The sequence below is a fragment of the Eretmochelys imbricata genome, chromosome 8 (assembly GCF_965152235.1).
Source record: "Eretmochelys imbricata isolate rEreImb1 chromosome 8, rEreImb1.hap1, whole genome shotgun sequence".
Lineage (NCBI taxonomy): Eukaryota > Metazoa > Chordata > Testudines > Cheloniidae > Eretmochelys > Eretmochelys imbricata.
Genome location: NC_135579.1, coordinates 48783008 through 48802044, shown reverse-complemented (window position 1 = coordinate 48802044; position 19037 = coordinate 48783008). Strand labels below are relative to the sequence as shown.

Genomic DNA, 19037 nt, shown 5'->3' with positions numbered 1-19037 from the left:
TATCATTGCGGCCACAATAAAGACCACTAAACTCTGTTATCCATTCCTTCCCATCTTGCAGGACAGAGTGGAACACCTTTTACTAACCAGAGAAGAACACATTCAAGTTTCCAATACGTGTCTTAAAAAAAAAGATAACTGTGGAGCTCAGAGCTGGCATACTTTGTGGTAGCATCTAGTGGTTAGAGAAGTGGACTGGGCATTCGAACTCCTGGGTACTGTACTCAGTCCTGCCAATGACTGGTGGTGTATGGTCTTGGAAGAGTCACTTAAAGCTTCTGACAAAGAGAGCTGTGGGTATGGAACACCTCTGAACCATCAGGCCATTAACCTCCAGGCTTCAGCTTCTTGATCTATAAAAAGGAGCTAATTAAACTTACCTACAGCAGGCATGAGTAAAAATGGTAAAAAATTACTGCAGAAGCACTATAGCATTTCTTATATTTAGACTAGAAAACCAAAAGCATGGATGGTAAAGTCTAGCCTTTTTTAATGGTGACCAGTAGTTGTCAAAGGAGTATTGTTTGACTTCATTCATTAGTGTTTGTGAAGTGCTTTGAAGTTCCTGGAAGGTGCATGCCATAGCAGTTATTTTTATTTCACTGTATTCACAATTCTTTCACATCACTCCAAGATGGATTATCATACCTTGGAGAAAACAAGCTTGCTAATGGCAAAGCAATGACACAACGTGTGCAGCATGAATCCACCTGCCAAATCTCTGTGCTAAATTCAGTGCACTTTACCAAAGTGCCAAACTCTAGAAAATCCCAGGACGATTTCAAAGCACTAACCGGGTTCTTCTGCCCTGGGGGCCGAGAGATGACCGTCCCAGTTACCCTCACAACAGATTCCAGAGGGGCATCATACAAGACCTTCTTAACATGGGAATGTGCCTGCAGGAAGAAAATACTGAGATGTCATGGAAACTGAAGTCACATTGCAGACTGTGCCATGCTTGGATGCTTTTCTGTTTTCTTTATGGCCCCCTCTCAGACAAAATGTAAAGATCATTCTTTATAAACGAGTTGCATGACATTATTACTACTTGTATTGCAGTAGCATCTGGGAACCCCAGTCATGGACCAGAACCTCACTATGCTAAGTGCTGTATACAGACAGAACAAAAAGATGCCCCTTTTCCAAAGATCTTACAATCTAAGAAATCTTACATTCTGAGCACAGCTCACTCCAAGTTAGGTCTCTAGCTCAGCTAAAAGCTTTAGTAATCACAGTTCTTTTGCTTTACTTCAGGAGTGCTCACTTTTTGCCCAACCCGGGGCTACGCTAGCAATCTGTCAGGAGACTGAGGGCCACAGATGATGTACATAAATCAGAGTAGACTGAAATATGTAATATAAATTCAGTTTCTTCATTCTGCCCTTGACACCATGGGGGACAACAAGCCTTTAAAGCAAAAAATCTAGAGACTCATACCTTGGCAGCTCTTACCTCATCCTGTGGAATAATGATTTGTGTCAGCCCCTGGAAGTCCCTCAGAACCAGGAACAGGCCCTGTCTGAACATGATGAAAACAAAATGGAAAGAGTTGTTTCTCGCAGGATTCAATCTTTTTGCTTTCTAAGCCAAAGCCTATGTTAATATCTTGTATTTCTGGGGATATTGTGGCTTTCATCTCAAAGCATTTTAGAAACAACATGAATCTAGGAATCACTTTACTCACTTTGGAAATCAGGGATGAAACAAATCTTTAATTTGGATTAGATTCAAGTATCAAACCAGACTATAAAAAACGATAACAGCAGTGCTTGAATGTGAACACTCGTCCATGAAGAATAAGAGTTTTGAATACACAACATAACATTTACAGCCCCTTGGTACTGAACATGCTCTGTTCTACTACTAGCAAGATCTCCTATAGCACTTTTCACCTGTAGATCTCAGAGAACTTTACAAAGGAGAAAAGTATAATTCTCTCCACTTTACAAGAGGGAGCTAGTAGGAGGGAATCCCCTCTGACTGATTAAACAGGATGCTGCTCTCAATATGGTAGGAAAAACAACTGAAGCTCCTCAGCCTCCCCCACAGAGAGCTTCACTGGATACGGTGAAAGCCAATGGACATAAGGAAGCCTGTCCATAGCTTCCAGTCCCACCTCCCTTCTGGGTCCTTGCAAGTTTTAAATACTAATCTGACATGAATCTCATTGTTCAATACCAACACTTCAGACGGGGCAGAGCTAGGAGGAATGTGCGCGCGCAAAGGTGACTTTAAACCCCTCTTCTGGGACCATGAGGGGGCCTGCCTGACCACTGCATAAGATAAAGCAGCCTTAGAGCTACTCTAATTTACACTGTGCTTTCTGCAGCTCCTCAGTAGGCCCAGGAAGCAGAGAACAGCCATAGTGCATGCACTTCGGCCAGACCCTGACCTGTCCCTACACCCACGTCTGGGCACAGGGCACTTAGAACTGTTTCTCTACACTGGCCAAGAAGCCACCCTACACAGAGGATATTCTCAGGAAGGGGTTTCCTCCCATTTTTAAGCCCCTTTATGCTGCCAGGGTGGTATAAAGGGCCGTTAACATAACCAAGAATCAGGTACTAGGAGCTGCCTTGGCTCCAGCAATGTAACCTCTCCTCCATCCATGTGGGCTGCATTTACCTTTGGTACTGAATCCATCCACACAAGGTGACCTCTTGGCCCACATGAGCAGAACGCAACTCTCCGCAAGTGTTGGTCCGAGCCACAAAGCTATTGAAATCTTGAGACAAAGCCACAGAAAAACAGTTTCAATGGGAGCATGAATGCTAATGTAGGTATACAATAATAAGTGCTATCTTATTCAAAGATCACTGTACAAACACACAACAAAAAGGACAGTCCCTGCCCCCAGAGTTTTTTGTTTGTACAGTGCTTAGGACAATGGAGTACTGGTCCAGGATTAGAACTCCTAGGCATTATGGTGATACAAATAAATAAAAATAATAATCTGAGTGTGTTTTATGGCCATATATAAGCAGATCATTTCTTCCACCACCAAAGTGACTTCTTGGGTGGAAGCCAGCAGCCTTTAAGGATAGCAGAGAAATACTATTTCCTTGCCTAAAATGGTTTGTAAAGAATACTGTATACCCAAAGAAAACAACAGAGACAACTTTAGGGAGGCACAATTGAAACATGGCCATATGTGAACATAATCAGCTTTCTTAGAATCATAACAGTGATGTTTGCCATACCTTGTGTCAAACAACCTGTTTATACCAATTCTGGCAGCCTAGGTTGATGATCTGCTTATGCAAAGTGTAACAACAGGTTTGCTGATCTCTCATCCTAATTCCAGGACGGCGCTCTTTGAGGTTAACACGACATTTAAGCATAATCCACCACATTTGCCAATTTCTTCTCAAAAAAGACCCAGGACAAAAATAGCAAAGGATGCTGCAGGTATTTATTGAGTCACGTTGGCCGAGCTGTGTTGGGGGTTGAGGAACAGAGCAGCACTAGATCAAGGTCTAAATGTATTGACAAAACCACATAAGGGAAAATTGAAAAAGTCTCTGTCTGCTTTATACAAGGCTAGCAAAGGCCTGATCCAAAGCCCATTGAAGTTAATGGGAGTCTTCCTATTGATTTCAATTGGCTTTGCACCAGGGCCTTAGACAATAAAACCAGACTGGTCAGTTTCACGCTCTGGTTGTTAAACATTCACACAGTGCTCTTGGGTTTTAAAGTTTATAGTATTTTAGAAGGTTAAAGGGAGACTGTCAACTTAGGCACATTCCTGCCTGAAAACATTTCATCTATTATTGTTACAGACCCTTAAAATTATTAGAGGGGAAAAAAATTTCCCTCACTTTTATGTCAGGCACAGTCACTTTTCTCTGTTTGTCCAAGTCCCTCACACTACAGTTAGGAGAAAGGGAAAAACCGGTTTTCAGACAGGAAAATGTGATTTGAAAGCCACAAAAATTGGCTTTGGATCATGCCCCATGTGGGAGTAATGTGCAAAAAGTAAGGAGCATAAATGGGTTAAGGTCTTTTTTAAAATATAAATTTAAAAAATATCTAGGGGGAAGTGCTAATACATGTCTCATGTTAGTGATCGTTTAACTTTCTGTCTGGATTACCATAAGAGGCTCTGTCACCCAGAATAGGAGCAAAGCTGAAGATAAGACAAATAAGATACAAAACCTATTTTTGTAAATTCAGTATGCGAATATAAAATATTGTATTCAGGAGACTTCTCCCCACCCCTGCTCACCTGATGCTCTTTTCTCTGAGCTAAGTGTCAAACTGTTGGAAACGTATCTGCACCAAGGTCTGTTTAGTTCTCTAGAGAACAGACACGGATGACTGTACAGCAGTCGCAGCCCGTGGCGGAATGACATCTTACAGGCCACAACAGCGGGATCAGAAACAGAAGGGCAGTCCTGGATCTTCCACACTCTGGACAGTTTTAGGAAAAAACAACATGGAAAGTAATTTCACTTTGCAACCCTCAGATTCTATTCTTCAATCAGTACTTGTGTCAAATTCTCCCTTGACTGACCAGCTGCCCTTATTTCCCCGAAGGGTCCACATGGTCTAGTGCAGAGGCGGACAAACTTTTTGACCTGAGAGCCGCATTGGGGTTCCAAAACTGTATGGAGGGCCGGGTAGGGAAGGTTGTGCCTCCCCAAACAGCCTGGCCCCTGCCCCCCTAAAGACCCCCCCCATCCAACCCCCCTGCTCCTCCCCCCCCCAACTGCCCCCCCGGGGCCCCACCCCCATCCAACCCCCCCATTCCCTGTCTCCTGACTGCCCTGCCCCTATCCACACTCCCGCCCCTTAACAGGCCCCCCGGGACTCCCACACCTATCCAACCCCCCCATACCCTGACTGTCCCCCTCCCAGAACCTCTGCCCCATCCAGCTGCCCCCTGCTCCCTGTCCCTTAACTGCCCCGCGGGACCCCCGCCCCTTACTTCACAATCTACTTGTACAGTGATTAGCACAATGGGGCATCAATAGTGTAATATAAATAATAATCACATGTACAAACTCCACCTTTATTCCCCATCTGTCATTCACACTAGTTCCTGTCTCCCTCAGGCCTGCATAATATTAATGTTTTGTATGTGTATGGCATCTTCCATCATCAAGGAAGATCTCAAAAGGAGGTCTATAAACCACTTGCTGGTGATGTCTGGAAAGAAGGCAGGTCAGGTCACATGGCAGTGGCTCCACTTTCTTGCTTCCAACCCCATATAATTCAATCAGTACAAAAACTGTCTACTCTAGACATGCCCTAGAGATGATCAGACTCTTCAGGGCAAAAAGTCAGCCCTTACCTACATACAAAATAGTCCCAAACTAAAGGTGTGTGTGTGTAAACTTATTGAGTCCAGTGCACGTTGGTTTACAGACACTCTTATTTCAGTTAAAGGGTCTCCTATTTTTATATAACTTATTTTTTTTTACATTATATCAAAATAGGACACTCAATCTGAAATAAGAGCACCTACCCACAAACTTATCAATAAGTAATTAAAGGTGGGATTTAAAACAGACTTAGGCTGATGTACATTTTAAAATGTTACCAGCATAACTATATCAGTAATCAGAGTGGTAGCCGTGTTAGTCTGTATCAGCAAAAACAACAAGGAGTCCTTGTGGCACCTTAGAGACTAACACATTTATTTGGGCATAAGCTTTTGTGGGCTAGAACCCACTTCATCAGATGCATGAGTGAAAAATACAATAGTAAGTATATTTATATATAGTACATGAAAAGATAGGAGTTGCCTTACCAGGTTGTGGGGGGGTCAGTCTAACGAGACAATTCAATTAAGAGTAGAACACCAAGGGAGGAAAAATCACTTTTGTAGTGGTCGTGAGGGTGGCAAAGAGTTGACAAGAAGGTGTGAGTAACAGTAGGGGGAAATTAGTATGGTAAAATTAGGTTTTGTAATGACTCATCCACTCCACTCCACTCCACTCCCATCTGATGAAGTGGGTTCTAACCCACGTAAGCTTATGCCCAAATAAATTTGTTAGTCTCTAAGGTGCCACAAGGACTCCTCATTGTTTTTTTAATATCAGTAATGGGTGTGATTTTTTTTAACCAATATAGTTATGCTGATTATAACTGCATCTACATTAGGGCTTTTATCAGCATAACTATATTGGTAAAAAAAAATCACACCCATTACTGATATTAAAAAAACAATGAGGAGTCCTTGTGGCACCTTAGAGACTAACAAATTTATTTGGGCATAAGCTTACGTGGGTTAGAACCCACTTCATCAGATGCATGCAGTGGAAAATACAGTAGCAGGTATATTTAGGATTTATCCAGTCTTTATTCAGGCCTAATTTGATGGTGTCCAGTTTGCAAATTAATTCCAGTTCTGCAGTTTCACGTTGGAGTCTGTTTTTGAATTTTTTTATTCAAGAATTGCCACTTTTAAGTCTGTTATTGAGTGAAGTGTTCTCCTACTGGTTTTTGAATGTTGTAATTCCTGATGTCAGATTTGTGTCCCTTTATTCTTTTGCATAGAGACTGTCTGGTTTGGCCAATGTACATTGCAGAGGGGCATTGCTGGCACATAATGGCATATATCACATTGTAGATGTGCAGGTGAACGAGCCCCTGAAAAGGGCTGGGAGTGGATGAGTCATTACAAAACCTAATTTTACCATACTAATTTCCCCCTACTGTTACTCACACCTTCTTGTCAACTCTTTGCCACCCTCACGACCACTACAAAAGTGATTTTTCCTCCCTTGGTGTTCTACTCTTAATTGAATTGTCTCGTTAGACTGACCCCCCCACAACCTGGTAAGGCAACTCCTATCTTTTCATGTACTATATATAAATATACTTACTATTGTATTTTTCACTCATGCATCTGATGAAGTGGGTTCTAGCCCACAAAAGCTTATGCCCAAATAAATGTGTTAGTCTCTAAGGTGCCACAAGGACTCCTCGTTGTTTTTTTAATATCAGTAATGGGTGTGATTTTTTTTTACCAATATAGTTATGCTGATAAAAGCCCTAATGTAGATGCAGTTATACTTGTATAGGACACTCTATACTAATATAGCATATTTTACTTTGGTAATCTGGAATAAGCTATACTGGTATAAGAGTTCCTACAGCTGTGTCTACAACGGGGAAGGGCCTTGCCACTTTTTTCCTCGATTCAAGCCCAGAAGGCACCATTGTGATCATGTAGTCTGTGCATAACACAGACCAGATAACGTCTGAAAAATAATTCCTAGAGCAGATCTTTTAGCAAAACATCCAGTCTTGATTTAAAAATAGCCAGCAATGCAGACTCCACGAGGCCCGCTGGGGACTTTAACGATCATAGTGGCAAAACTTTGGAGGGCAGAGGAGTGAGGTGGCTCCAGTGGGGTTGGCCAGACCAAAGCAGGCCCGGTGCCATCTGCGCACCCGGGAACGCCACCCCCCCACCCTCCCGCGTAGCTGGGGCAACTCTAGGCACGGCTCAGCCCCAGGCCCCCCCGGGGACTGCCCCGTTTCCAGCCCAGCGTGCGAGGCCGGGAATGCACCGGCCGGGCTGCAGGGCCGACACGCCAGTGCCAGCAAGCGCCGGGGCGGGGGCAGGAACTTGCCCGGAAGCACAGCCCGCCCGCCGGCCCAAGCTGGGGCCCCTCAGGCCGCTGCTCGCGCTCCCAGCAGGGGCCTTGTCCCGATTTTACGGTGACAGGCGGCCCCCTTTTGTTTGCAAACTGCTACGGGGGAGCGGGGAGGACAGGTGCCCGCGAACCTGCGGCTCTCCGAGGGTAGCCAACCGGGAGAGAACCCAGGCGTCCGGGCTCCCGAGCCCGGCACAGACCCCGCCCCGCACTGGAGTGTTCGCTCCGTCGGCCGGCCCTCAGCCCCAGCCTCTTCCTGCTGCTGGCGGCGGGGGCTTGGCTTCGAGTCCCCCCCCCAGACAGCCGCTCTCCCTGCCTCACGCGCTTTTCTTTCCGCACAGTCTCGGTCCTACCTTACGGATCGGGACAGCGCGAATCTCGCCAACTGTCCCTAACCGGCCACCGTCGCACCCAGTCATCACGTTTGATGAGGCACCTCCCCGCCCGCACTAAACATGGCGACGGAGCAGTTGTGCATCACGTGACGGGATTCCAGGCTCAGGCTCACGCGCGTGGGTGTCCCTGCCGCAGGGGCTGCCGGGAAGCGGATTCAAATGATCTTGGCGGAGCGCGCGAGAGCTGAGTCTGCAATGAGGCGATCGGGGCGGCCTAGTCTCTGGCGGCGGCAGGTGAGAGCCCGCCGCCCTGCGTCTAACGTACGGAGAATGACGTTTTCCCCACTGTCCGGTAGCGGGAGCTGGGGCGCTGGCGGCGGGCTGCTCGTGCAGCTGAGCTGGCTGACGTGGGGGGCCGATCTCCTACCGGGGATCGTGACTGATGAGCCCGGGGATCGGGGGAGCCACCCGGGGGCACTACCCCCCTAGCGGCCGCCTCTGCCCGCCCCGTGCGGCATGACAGGGCCCCATCAGCCGCTGTCCGGCTGGGCCAGGTGCGACGTAGGGACCTGGGAGAGGGAGCTGTTCGTGTCGTTACACCGGCCCCGCGCTGGGGAGGCACCAGGCTCCCCCCCCACCCATCCTAAGGCAGCCAGCTGCGAACCGGCCGCGAACGCGTGCAGCGGCTGGAGCATCTGCCCACCCTGGATGTGCTGCTGTGTAAAATCTTCCCCTTGCAGCGTGCTGGGGCCTGTAACAGACACGGAGGGGACAGAGCGCCCCCCCCCGCCCAGCTTACAACCCAGGGCAGACTGGAAGGAGGGCATAGTTTACAAGATCTTTCACAGGCATTAACGTTAAGCTGACTTCAGTACATTGGAAAAGGAGGTGGGGGGAGTTATGTAGGAAACTTTTCGTTGCTAGGGTGGTTGAAGGTGTGCCAGTTTGGGGACATGTTGGGTTTGGGAACATTTCCACCTCCCCTCTGAATGTAACTTTCAGAGTGGCTTTGAGCATTTGTTGTTGTAGCAGGTACTTGACACCAACACCCTGGTCTGCATCTAAAACTGAGGTTGATCTAGCGATTTCACTTAAGGGTGAGAACATGCACACTCCAAAGAGATTTAAGCCGACCTAAGCGCCACTGTAGGTACTGCTAGGCCAATGGATTTGCTACAGTGATGGGGAAAATGCCTTCCTCACTCTAGTAAGTGTCTGAATTACAGTGGCATAGCTGGGAATGCATCCGATGAAGTGAGCTGTAGCTCACAAAAGCTCATGCTCAGATAAATTTGTTAGTCTCTAAGGTGCCACAAGTCCTCCTTTTCTTGTAGCTAGAACTGTGGTGCTTGTAGTGTAGTAGTCATACCCCAGGTGAAGAATTTATGGCCAGGTCTACATAAATACAGACTGATGTTAGTGTAACTACATTGTTCAGGGGTGTGTGAATGATGTAGTTATATCAGGGGTTCTCACAACAAATTTTTGTGTGGCCTCAGAGTGCGGCCACCAACTCTTGCTGGTGGCCACTCTAGCAATTTTTCCTAAAATACTTAATTAATTTTAGGAAAAGCAAATAAATATGCATTTATACATGTCCAAATCATTATAATTTATTTGTGTAGGGGGCTGGTTTTTTTGCAGACTCAATTAAAAATAATGTACAATTGTCTCTATTCTTTACTGGACCTAAACAGAATAGAAACATAAATAAGGTGCTTTGCATGTTTTGCTTTTTTGGTTGCTTTTTTTTTTTTTTTTTAAAGACTTGCTAGCTTGTAAGTCTGCTACTGTGAAAAGTGATATTTGTATATTAATGTAATTTTTCACAGCAGACTTGCTAGCTAGCTGGGAGGCTATGAAAAGTGATGTTAGCAATATCACTTTTCACAGCAGACTTGTACTCAGCACTGGCAAGCTGGGGAACAAATTAAGGCCTGGATGGGGAGGTGGGTAGGGGGCCCAGGGGTGATGGGAGTCAGTGAGAGCCAGGAGGATGGGGGTGGGAGGGAAGACAAGGGCGGGAGTCTAAAGCCCTGTGCCTGAGGGATGGAGCCTGCTGCCACATGCCCAGAGACTGCCACCCAAGGACTGAGGCCCAAGCCCCACCGCCCCCAGGAAGGTGGGGAACCCACGCTGGCTGCCTGCTTCTACAGTGTTTGTGTCTCTTGTAGGGGACAGAGACCAGCCCCTGCTGGTGGCCCCAAGGGAGGGGCTGCTGCATTACTTCCCCCCACCCCCCCATCACTGCCCAGGAGGCTGTGGCTGCAAGAAAAGGTGCATTTGAGAAACTCTTGAGTTATACCAACCTTAACACCCCCATGTAGACACTGCTTTGTCAATGGGATAGCTTCTTCCATCCACATAGCTACCACCTCTCGGGGGGGTGGATTAATTACACCTAAGGGAGAGTTCCCTCCCGTCAGCATAGGAGCATCTTCACTTTAGCGCTACACTGATGCAGCGTTTTAAGTGTAGACCTGCCCTATGTTTGGGAAGCTGTGGCAGAGTAGCCAAGGGCCATCAGTGTAGAACTGTTCTACTCCGGTAGAAGAATGAGTCTGATACCAGCAGTGCCATTGATTCTGATCCACTGTTAGACTAGAAGCCCAGGGGGTAAGAGGTTTGTTGCCTGGAAATTCTCCAGCAGAAGAGTCCATCCCCACAGAACAGACCAGTGTCGTCCAACACTGGGAGTCTGGGACAGGACCGGCTCGTGACAGAAGGCATTTAGGCTGTGGCTTTGTTCCTTATGTTGTATTTGATCTGTGAGAGTATCGTCATACAATTGCGTGCCTTAGTATATTTTATGAAGGTAAATATTGTTGAGGCGAAAAGAAAAGGAGTCCTTGTGGCACCTTAGAGACTAACCAATTTATTTGAGCATGAGCTTTCGTGAGCTACAGCTCACTTCATCATGATGATGAAGTGAGCTGTAGCTCACGAAAGCTCATGCTCAAATAAATTGGTTAGTCTCTAAGGTGCCACAAGGACTCCTTTTCTTTTTGCGAATACAGACTAACACGGCTGTTACTCTGATTGTTGAGGCGGTGGTTCCTACTTGCTGTTTGTGGGGAAAGCAAGGATTTCTATGTTGAAACAGCTTTTACAATTTATTAACTGTGTCTAGTACTTTGATCCTCGGAAATGCTCTTACATTAAAATAAACTTTCAATCTCTACTTTAGCCAAGGTGGATAAAAACATGGTTTTTAACTTTTAAATGGTTATTTTTGAAAACAGATCAATTTATTGAATTTAAATCAAATATTTGTATGTGCATATTGCTAGTTCTTCCATCCCATTTTGTAGTCAAATTGCAAAGGTGAATATTTTGTATTTGTTTTGTTAGTTTCCTAATTCTTAGTAGACTTTATGTAGATTTCTTTCTACTAAAAAGTTTCTCTCATTTAAAATGTTCCTTTATGCTGAACAAAGCCCAGGGACTTGTAACAACCTTGATAAGCAACTAGCCAATGTTATATTTACAGCCAGCACCACCTTCCCATGTGAACATACATAAGAGCATAAGAATGGCCATATGGGTCAGACCAAAGGTCCATCCAGCCCAGTATCCTGTCTACCGACAGTGGCTAATGCCAGGTGCCCCAGAGGGAGTGAACCTAACAGGTAATGATCAAGTGATCTCTTTCCTGCCATCCATCTTCACCCTCTGACAGAGGCTAGGGACACCATTCCTTACCCATCCTGGCTAATAGCCATTAATGGACTTAACCTCCATGAATTTATCCACCTCTCTTTTAAACCCTGTTATAGTCCTAGCCTTCACAACTTCCTCAGACAAGAAGTTCCACAGGTTGACTGTGTGCTGAGTGAAGAACTTCCTTTTATTTGTTTTAAACCTGCTGCCCATTAATTTCATTTGGTGGCCCCTAGTTCTTATATTATGGGAACAAGTAAATAACTTTTCCTTATTCACTTTCTCCACACCATTCATGATTTTATATACCACTATCATATCCCCCCCCTTAGTCTCCTCTTTTCCAAGCTGAAAAGTCCTAGCCTCTTTAATTTCTCCTCAGATGGGACCGTTCCAACCCCCTAATCATTTTAGTTGCCCTTCTCTGAACTTTTTCTAATGCCAGTATATCTTTTTTGAGATGAGGGGACCACATCTGTATGCAGTATTCAAGATGTGGGTGTAAAATGGATTTATATAAGGGCAATAAGATATTCAACTTATTCTCTATCCCCTTTTTAATGATTCCTACCATCCCGTTTGCTTTTTTGACTGCCGCTGCACACTGCGTGGACGTCTTCAGAGAACTATCCACAATGACTCCAAGATCTCTCTCCTGATTAGTTGTAGCTAAATTAGCCCCCATCATATTGTATGTATAGTTGGAGTTATTTTTTCCAATGTACATTACTTTACATTTATCCATGTTAAATTTCAGTTGCTATTTTGTTGCCCAATCACTTCGTTTTGTGAGATCTTTTTGAAGTTCTTCACAGTCTGCTTTGGTCTTAACTATCTTGAGCAGTTTAGTGTCATCTGCAAAAATCATATGCTGAACTTTGACTCAAGAAAGCTGAATGCTTCAACCAGGCTATATTCCTCCATCAGGGTTTGCAGATTGAAGTCGATGGGATTTGTGGTTCTAAATTACTTGGTTGCTTCTGAAAATTTCACCATGAAGCATGGGCTTAGAAGCTTAATTTTCTAGGCTCCCATTTTTGAACATTTTGGCCTGTTTATAAAACAATTTGTAATAACTGGGTTCATCAATTGCAAGTCTAAACTTTTCATTGTATGCAGTCTCTCTAATAAACTTTTTATTGTCAATTCAAAACAAAATTGCTTCAGTGTTTGATTTCATGCTATTAATATCTTTTTAAATAAAACTATAACTTAAGCATGTGCATAAGCGTCTGAGCTAAACTTTAAGTACATTAGTTCCTTTAATGTGAGTAAAGTTATGCATTTGCTCAAGAGTCTGCAGGAACACCACCTTAATTTTCATATTTATTAATAAATATTAAATATTTGTCTCTTGTCTATAGCAGTTCTGTAAAATTCAAATAAGAGACTCTACCATAGTGGGCATTTGAATTAGAAAGAAACCAATTATAATTTAGTTTATCAATTTGAATTAGTTTTACAAAGGCTCAGTGTGATCAGACTCAATGATCTGCAGATACTTAATTGACTTAAATTAATCATTTAAATCACTCCACCCGACTATAGCAAGTTTTCAGTCTTTGGGCTCTTTTCATGTATAGGATGTGGATACTCCTGATTCTGGGGGCATGACCCGTTTAGGAAGAAAAACTGCAGAGACTGGAATCAACTTTACAAATACTACTCGTTTCTCAAGAGGTTTGACGTTCACCAGGACACACACCCTGTGTGGTCAGAGCCCAACTAGGAGAATAATTCCACAAACATCTTTACTGCAGGTGAGCTTTTTGTAGTTTAATATAACTAAAGAAAATGTGTCTATTCATATCTTAAATCAGCTGTCACATCTTATATAAATAAGAATAAAAACTGATTAGCCTGATTGATGCACGTGTTTCTTCAGTTTCATTACAGGAATTGTGGGCAGGCCTAGAAAACTGAATATTGTTCTCTTGATTCTAGGAAAATGCGGATCCTCAGAAGATATCATTCCTTCTACGCAAACAATGGACCTTGTATAGCGTGACCCCCATGTACAAATTCTCTTATGGTAATCTGAAGGAGTATTCTAGACTTCTGAGTGCCTTTGTTGCCACTGAAAAGCAGAAAGGACTTGCTGTAGAAGTGGGCAATGATCTTGGTATCAAAGTGATTTTGTCCACCCTTTTAGGACTGAGAGGTACGGATCAGGACCAGGCTGCAATCCTTGTCCAGGTAAGGGCTGCAGCTAGCACTGTTGATAGCAATGATGTCTTAACACTTCTGAATTGCCTTACTGTAACATGTTAAAATATTTATGGCTGTTACTATGGTAATTTTCATGTATCCTGTGGTTCAAACTTTTTTTGCATCTCTTTGCTTTTAACCAATATGGTTCTTGTCTGTTTTTAACACCCTCTTCATAAACTTCATAAAAATTCTTCATAAACTGCTGATCCGTTCAAACATAGACTTGGGAACAAATCTTTGTTATAGTTAGAGGACAGAAGTAGGAGTTGACACTCTTCAGTTCTCCTCTGTCATCAACTTGATGTAGGATCTTGCATGGGTCATTTAATTTCATTGGTAAAATGGATGTAGTGCTACTTCCCTGCCATAGTTAAGGCCTATTAACACTCTGAGGTCCTTAGAGGAAAGATGCTATTGAAGTGCAACATTTTGTATTGCAATTATTGTAGGAAAATTAATGCACAATACAAATGCTGCATTAAGCAGCACTAATGTAGACTTACGGGTTGCTTCTATTCCCATTGAAGTAAATAGCAACACTTCCACTCCCTTCAGTGGGAGGAGCCAGGCCCTCTATAGGCATAATAGATGAATTGCAAAAACTGTCTTTAAACAGTCAAGATATCTAAAGTGGTATAATGGCATAGAAACTAGTGCAATGCAGTGTCAAAACTTAGGGTTCTGGCTGGGCCAAAATCTTTAAATTGGGCACCAAAACCCATATAGCACCTCTGAAAATCAAGCCACTGATCTGGAGCTGATTCCTTCTGATCTCTTGCTATTAAAATAGTATATCAGGGGAAAATTCTTGTGCTTTAGCAATTCTTATTAGAATCCATTTCGCTCTGGCTAAGAACTGTCAAATGCACTCTAGAACTTGGAGATGTAATGCAGACATTTTTTTCTTTTAGATTGCATTAAGATCTCAGCTCCCATTTGAAAACGCAGAAGACAAAGTGGTGTGGTCAGGCTGGTTCTGCTGTATATCTGGAGATGATCTTTCGGAGAGTGTACCAGAAGATTTTACCTGTTTATCTTTGTTCCTTGCAAATGGGGCAGAGAGTTACACAGCCATAGTTGGTAGTTGGTTTCAGAAGACCTTTGACTGTTATTTCAGTCGTTTAACCATCAGCCCACTCAACCTTGCCTGGATGGCTGCTATGTGGACTGGGTGCAAAGTGGACAGTTATATGGCTGCAACAGAACTTGTTTTCTCTGTGCCCTGCATTCCCCAGTCTCTGGACATTTCATATGCCATACACCCTGAGGATGCAAAAGCCTTATGGGACACAGTGCAAAAAACTCCTGGGGAGGTTACTCAAGAAGAAGTGAATTTATTTATGGACTGCCTTTACTCTCACTTCTATAGACACTTTAAGATCCACTTGTCAGCCACAAGACTTGTGAAAGTCTCTACATCTATAGCATCAGCACACTGTGATGGGAATATAAAGGTACTAAATTGAATTCCAACTATGAGGTTTTGATTAATGCTGTTCTAGCCAGTATAATTAAAATAGTGCTACCTGGCCAGAAAGAGCTGTCCCTAAAGTTGGAGGCTACTTGATTCTCGTAACTGATTTCCCCCCCCCCCCCAATCAATTTAAAAATTTCAGCCTCTACCAGACATAACTAGTTTCCAGTGGGTTCCACAGCACATCTGGTAGTTGTTCAGTCAACATTTTGTATTGTGGTAGACCTCCCAGGCATTGTGTTGACTGCTGTACAAGCACAGAACAAAGACAGCCCTTGACTCATTTTGGCTAAAATTTGGATTTAAAAATCCCAAACTTATACAAAACCTACAGCCACTAGAAACTACAATTGACTTTTTTGATATTAAAACTTTTTTTTAAAAGAAAATCCCCATGTATTTATGTGTAAGGCTATGATTTTTTCACGGAGGTCGCAGAAGTCACGGAATCTGTGACTTTCAGCGACCTACATGACTTCAGCCCCGGGGCAGGGACCTGCAGGGTCCCCCCCCCGGATGATGGGGGTACCCTGCAGCTCCTGGGTAGCAGGGGTCCCCAGAGCTCAGCATGGGCCCCTGCAGCTGCCTAGCTGCTGCGGGTGGTGTGGGGACCCCGCAGCTGAGCTGCCCATTTTGTCATGGATATTTTTAGTAAGTCATGGACAGGTCATGGGCTTCCTTGAATTTTTCTTTATTGGCCGTGACCTGTCCATGACTTTTACTAAAAATATCCATGACAAAAATCTCAGCCTTACATTTAGGTGCTAGCACAATGTTGGGATTGAGACATAACATGGTAATGACTAGTGCATTTTCACTGTCCATGCTGGAAAATGAAAAGTTAAAAGAAAACCATACTAAAAATTGATTCATTTATAATGATCTGAAGTGCTAGCAACATAGCTAAAGAAATAGGTTTTAAAGTTGGAAGCTGCCAAATGGGTGCTGCCAATCTTAAGAGGTATCTTTCTCATTTCATGGCTGCTTGGCGTATTTAACAATTGACTATAGGAGCCCTGCCTCATTTAGTGGGTAGGAAAATGCACAGGAGACCTTTTTAGACTTTTTAGAATGTGAACTCTAAGGATGTGGATAAATTGGAGAGAGTCCAGTGAAGGGCAACAAAAATGATTAGGGGTCTGGAACACATGACTTCTGAGGAGAGGCTGAGGGAACTGGGATTGTTTAGTCTGCAGAAGAGAAGAATGAGGGGGGATTTGATAGCTGCTTTCAACTACCTGAGAGGTGGTTCCAAAGAGGATGGTTCTAGACTAGTCTCAGTGGTAGAAGAGGACAGGACAAGGAGTAATGGTCTCAAGTTGCAGTGGGGGAGGCTTAGGTTGGATATTAGGAAAAACTTTCTCACTAGGAGGGTGGTGAAACACTGAAATGAGTTACCTAGGGAGGTGGTAGAATCTCCTTCCTTAGATGTTTAAGGTCAGGCTTGACAAAGCCCTGGCTGGGATGATTTAATTGGGGATTAGTCCTGCTTTGAGCAGAGGGTTGGACTAGATGACCTCCTGAGATCCCTTCCAACCCTGATATTCTATGATTTTAACTCTTTAGGGCAGGTAATACTAATTTGTACAGTACTCAACACAATGTGACCCAACCTGGTTATGATCCTTAGGCACTACAGCAATATAAATGTTCAATAATAACTTGTCAGACATGGCCTGAATAACAGAGTTCTGTGGGATCATCAGATATCACTGCTAAAGTGAGTTGGCAGGAGAGTGGAAGAGCAGAGTGGCCAATTGTTGGTGCTTCTTCCAAGGAGAAGTGAGGGGACAGAGTGGCTGGGACTTCTCTCTCCCCCTTTTAAAGAGGAGGCAGGAGCAGTGTGTCCCTTGAGCTGCTGATCTTTTCCCAGGATGGGAGTGAAGATCAGAAGGGCCCATGTAGAGGAGAGGAGGAGATAGGACGCTAGGCCTTGTGTACACTCAACAGGAGTCCTGCAAAGAAACAGGGAAAGTAGCATGGTGATGAGATTAACCCATAGTGCAAATCCTTCACTCCCCTCAGCAGTTGTCAGTGTGTGTTCTACACATTTAAATAGCAATCAGTGATTTAAATAGCTTATTGTATTTCTGTTCTGACTACAACTAATGGTTTTCTTGCAGATCCTACATAGCAAGCACCTAATAGGAGTGTTGACGCTGCTGACAGAGCTGGCAATCTCACAGATACAATGAAACCTTGTACTCTATACCTGCTGTCCTAAGAAACTTATTACAGATGCTCTGCTTGGATCACATTAAGTCTATCTGCAGTAGATTCATGTTTGAGAGACACTGACTACAGAAAGCTGGCTTTCCTGCAGATTTTTTTAGCCTCACAAAACTCCAGTCCATGAAGTGAAAGCATATTAGTTTCATTTGACCTCATTGGTTCCTGGACTGAAATCCACAACTAGTAATGAAGCAAAGAGGGCCACAGGAGGAAAATTATAGATGCACATTTTGCTATAATAAAAATGTCACATCAATAAAGTAACATTTTGTAATGGGTTTTTTAAGTATCATTTAAAGGATCAGGCATGAGCTGGAACACTGCTCCTGCTGCATAGCTTAGATCAGTGGTTCTCAATCAGCACAGAGCTGTGACCCATGTGACATCCTCAGGGCCATACAGGTAGTATATATATTGTGTGGATGTGACTCACAACGCATAAGCAGCCCACAATGGTAAATAAGTTGAGAACCACTGGCCTAGATGGTAACACAGTAGTGCAGGAGGGTGGTGCATGTAATATAGGGCAGAAAAGTCTGTCTGTTGGGATTAATTTCTGCAAGGTTCAAAAGCACTCCCCTATGTTTGTTGAGTGAACAGCGAGATATTCAGAAGAATCAGTATGGCTTTGGTATCAGTGCACTTGAAGGAAAAGCCTCCTGCTTCCAGCTCTGCTATTAGTGACCTAAAGCAAATCCCTTAGCCTCAATGCCTCTGTTTCCTGAACTACACAATGGGATACTGGCTACATTTAATACAGCTGTTTGAGTTGTACAAATGAAAGTGTTGTAAGGTAAAATGAGATTCCCCCCCCCCACTGTGAGTACATAGAGAGGGTTTTTCTCTCCTTCTTTATTAGTGAAGCTAAAGTCAAGTAAGAGTGTCAACCTCTTTCACTCTTACTTGATTTTGCTGTTGAATGTACTGGCTCCAAATCAATGTGAAACCAGACTTCTGCTCAAGCTGCATTTTACCTGCCGCAATCTGCGCTAGTTCAGTTAAATAATCTTATTACCTGTTGATTGGTACATAATAGCACTGATGCTGCTGACGTAGGCACTAATACCGCCTTGCCTACTCTTGAATTGGTCTATATTTAAATACTTTGTGGTACAGACCATCTTTTTGTTGTTTGTACAGCGCATGGCACGCTGGCTATGACTAGGCTCCTAGGTGCTTCTATAATACAATTAGCAGGCAGGTGCTTATGTAGTGTGACTTTCAAAAGTGCTGAGCACTCACCAGGTCCCACTGATCCATGGCTGCTGTTGGATGATGGGTACCTAAATATTGTTGGTTTTTTTTTCCTTCAGAGCATAGTTCCATAGTCCCATTTTTTAAAATCTTGGCTTAAGTTTTCATTTTAAAAAAATTACATTCTAGGCCTTGTGTTTGGCAAGAGACTGAAAACTGATACAAAGATTGGCAGCTTGAAGCAGTTCCTGTTTATATTGAGGGGTTTTATTCTGAAATCCAATGACTTAACTTGTACTGCTGATCGGATCTTTCTCCTAAACT

The 19037-nt window shown here is 43.8% G+C and overlaps 2 protein-coding genes across 4 annotated transcripts in view; one reads left to right on the top strand and one right to left on the bottom strand.

Annotated features, from left to right (window-relative positions):
- DARS2 (aspartyl-tRNA synthetase 2, mitochondrial) overlaps positions 1 to 8061 on the bottom strand; it is a 33736-nt gene extending 25675 nt beyond the window's left edge. The window contains exons 1-5 of one of the 3 annotated variants that reach the window (XM_077824222.1): positions 7961 to 8061; positions 4226 to 4410; positions 2626 to 2725; positions 1453 to 1519; positions 795 to 896 (exon numbers count right to left, since the gene is read on the bottom strand). In XM_077824222.1, coding sequence (XP_077680348.1) covers positions 795 to 896; positions 1453 to 1519; positions 2626 to 2725; positions 4226 to 4352 — 396 coding nt within the window. In that variant the 5' untranslated portion in view covers positions 4353 to 4410; positions 7961 to 8061. Of the gene's footprint in view, positions 1 to 794; positions 897 to 1452; positions 1520 to 2625; positions 2726 to 4225; positions 4411 to 5009; positions 5030 to 7738; positions 7773 to 7960 lie in introns of those variants that run through there. The other 2 variants (XM_077824224.1, XM_077824223.1) reach the window with 2 other exon arrangements.
- A 114-nt stretch (positions 8062 to 8175) lies between these two features.
- On the top strand, positions 8176 to 17740 carry CENPL (centromere protein L). The gene is made up of 5 exons (XM_077824363.1): positions 8176 to 8236; positions 13186 to 13362; positions 13547 to 13798; positions 14725 to 15267; positions 17411 to 17740. Exons 1-5 carry the CDS (start codon positions 8198 to 8200, stop codon positions 17480 to 17482), a joined length of 1083 nt encoding a protein of 360 aa, XP_077680489.1. The 5' UTR covers positions 8176 to 8197; the 3' UTR covers positions 17483 to 17740.
- Positions 17741 to 19037: the final 1297 nt, after the last annotated feature.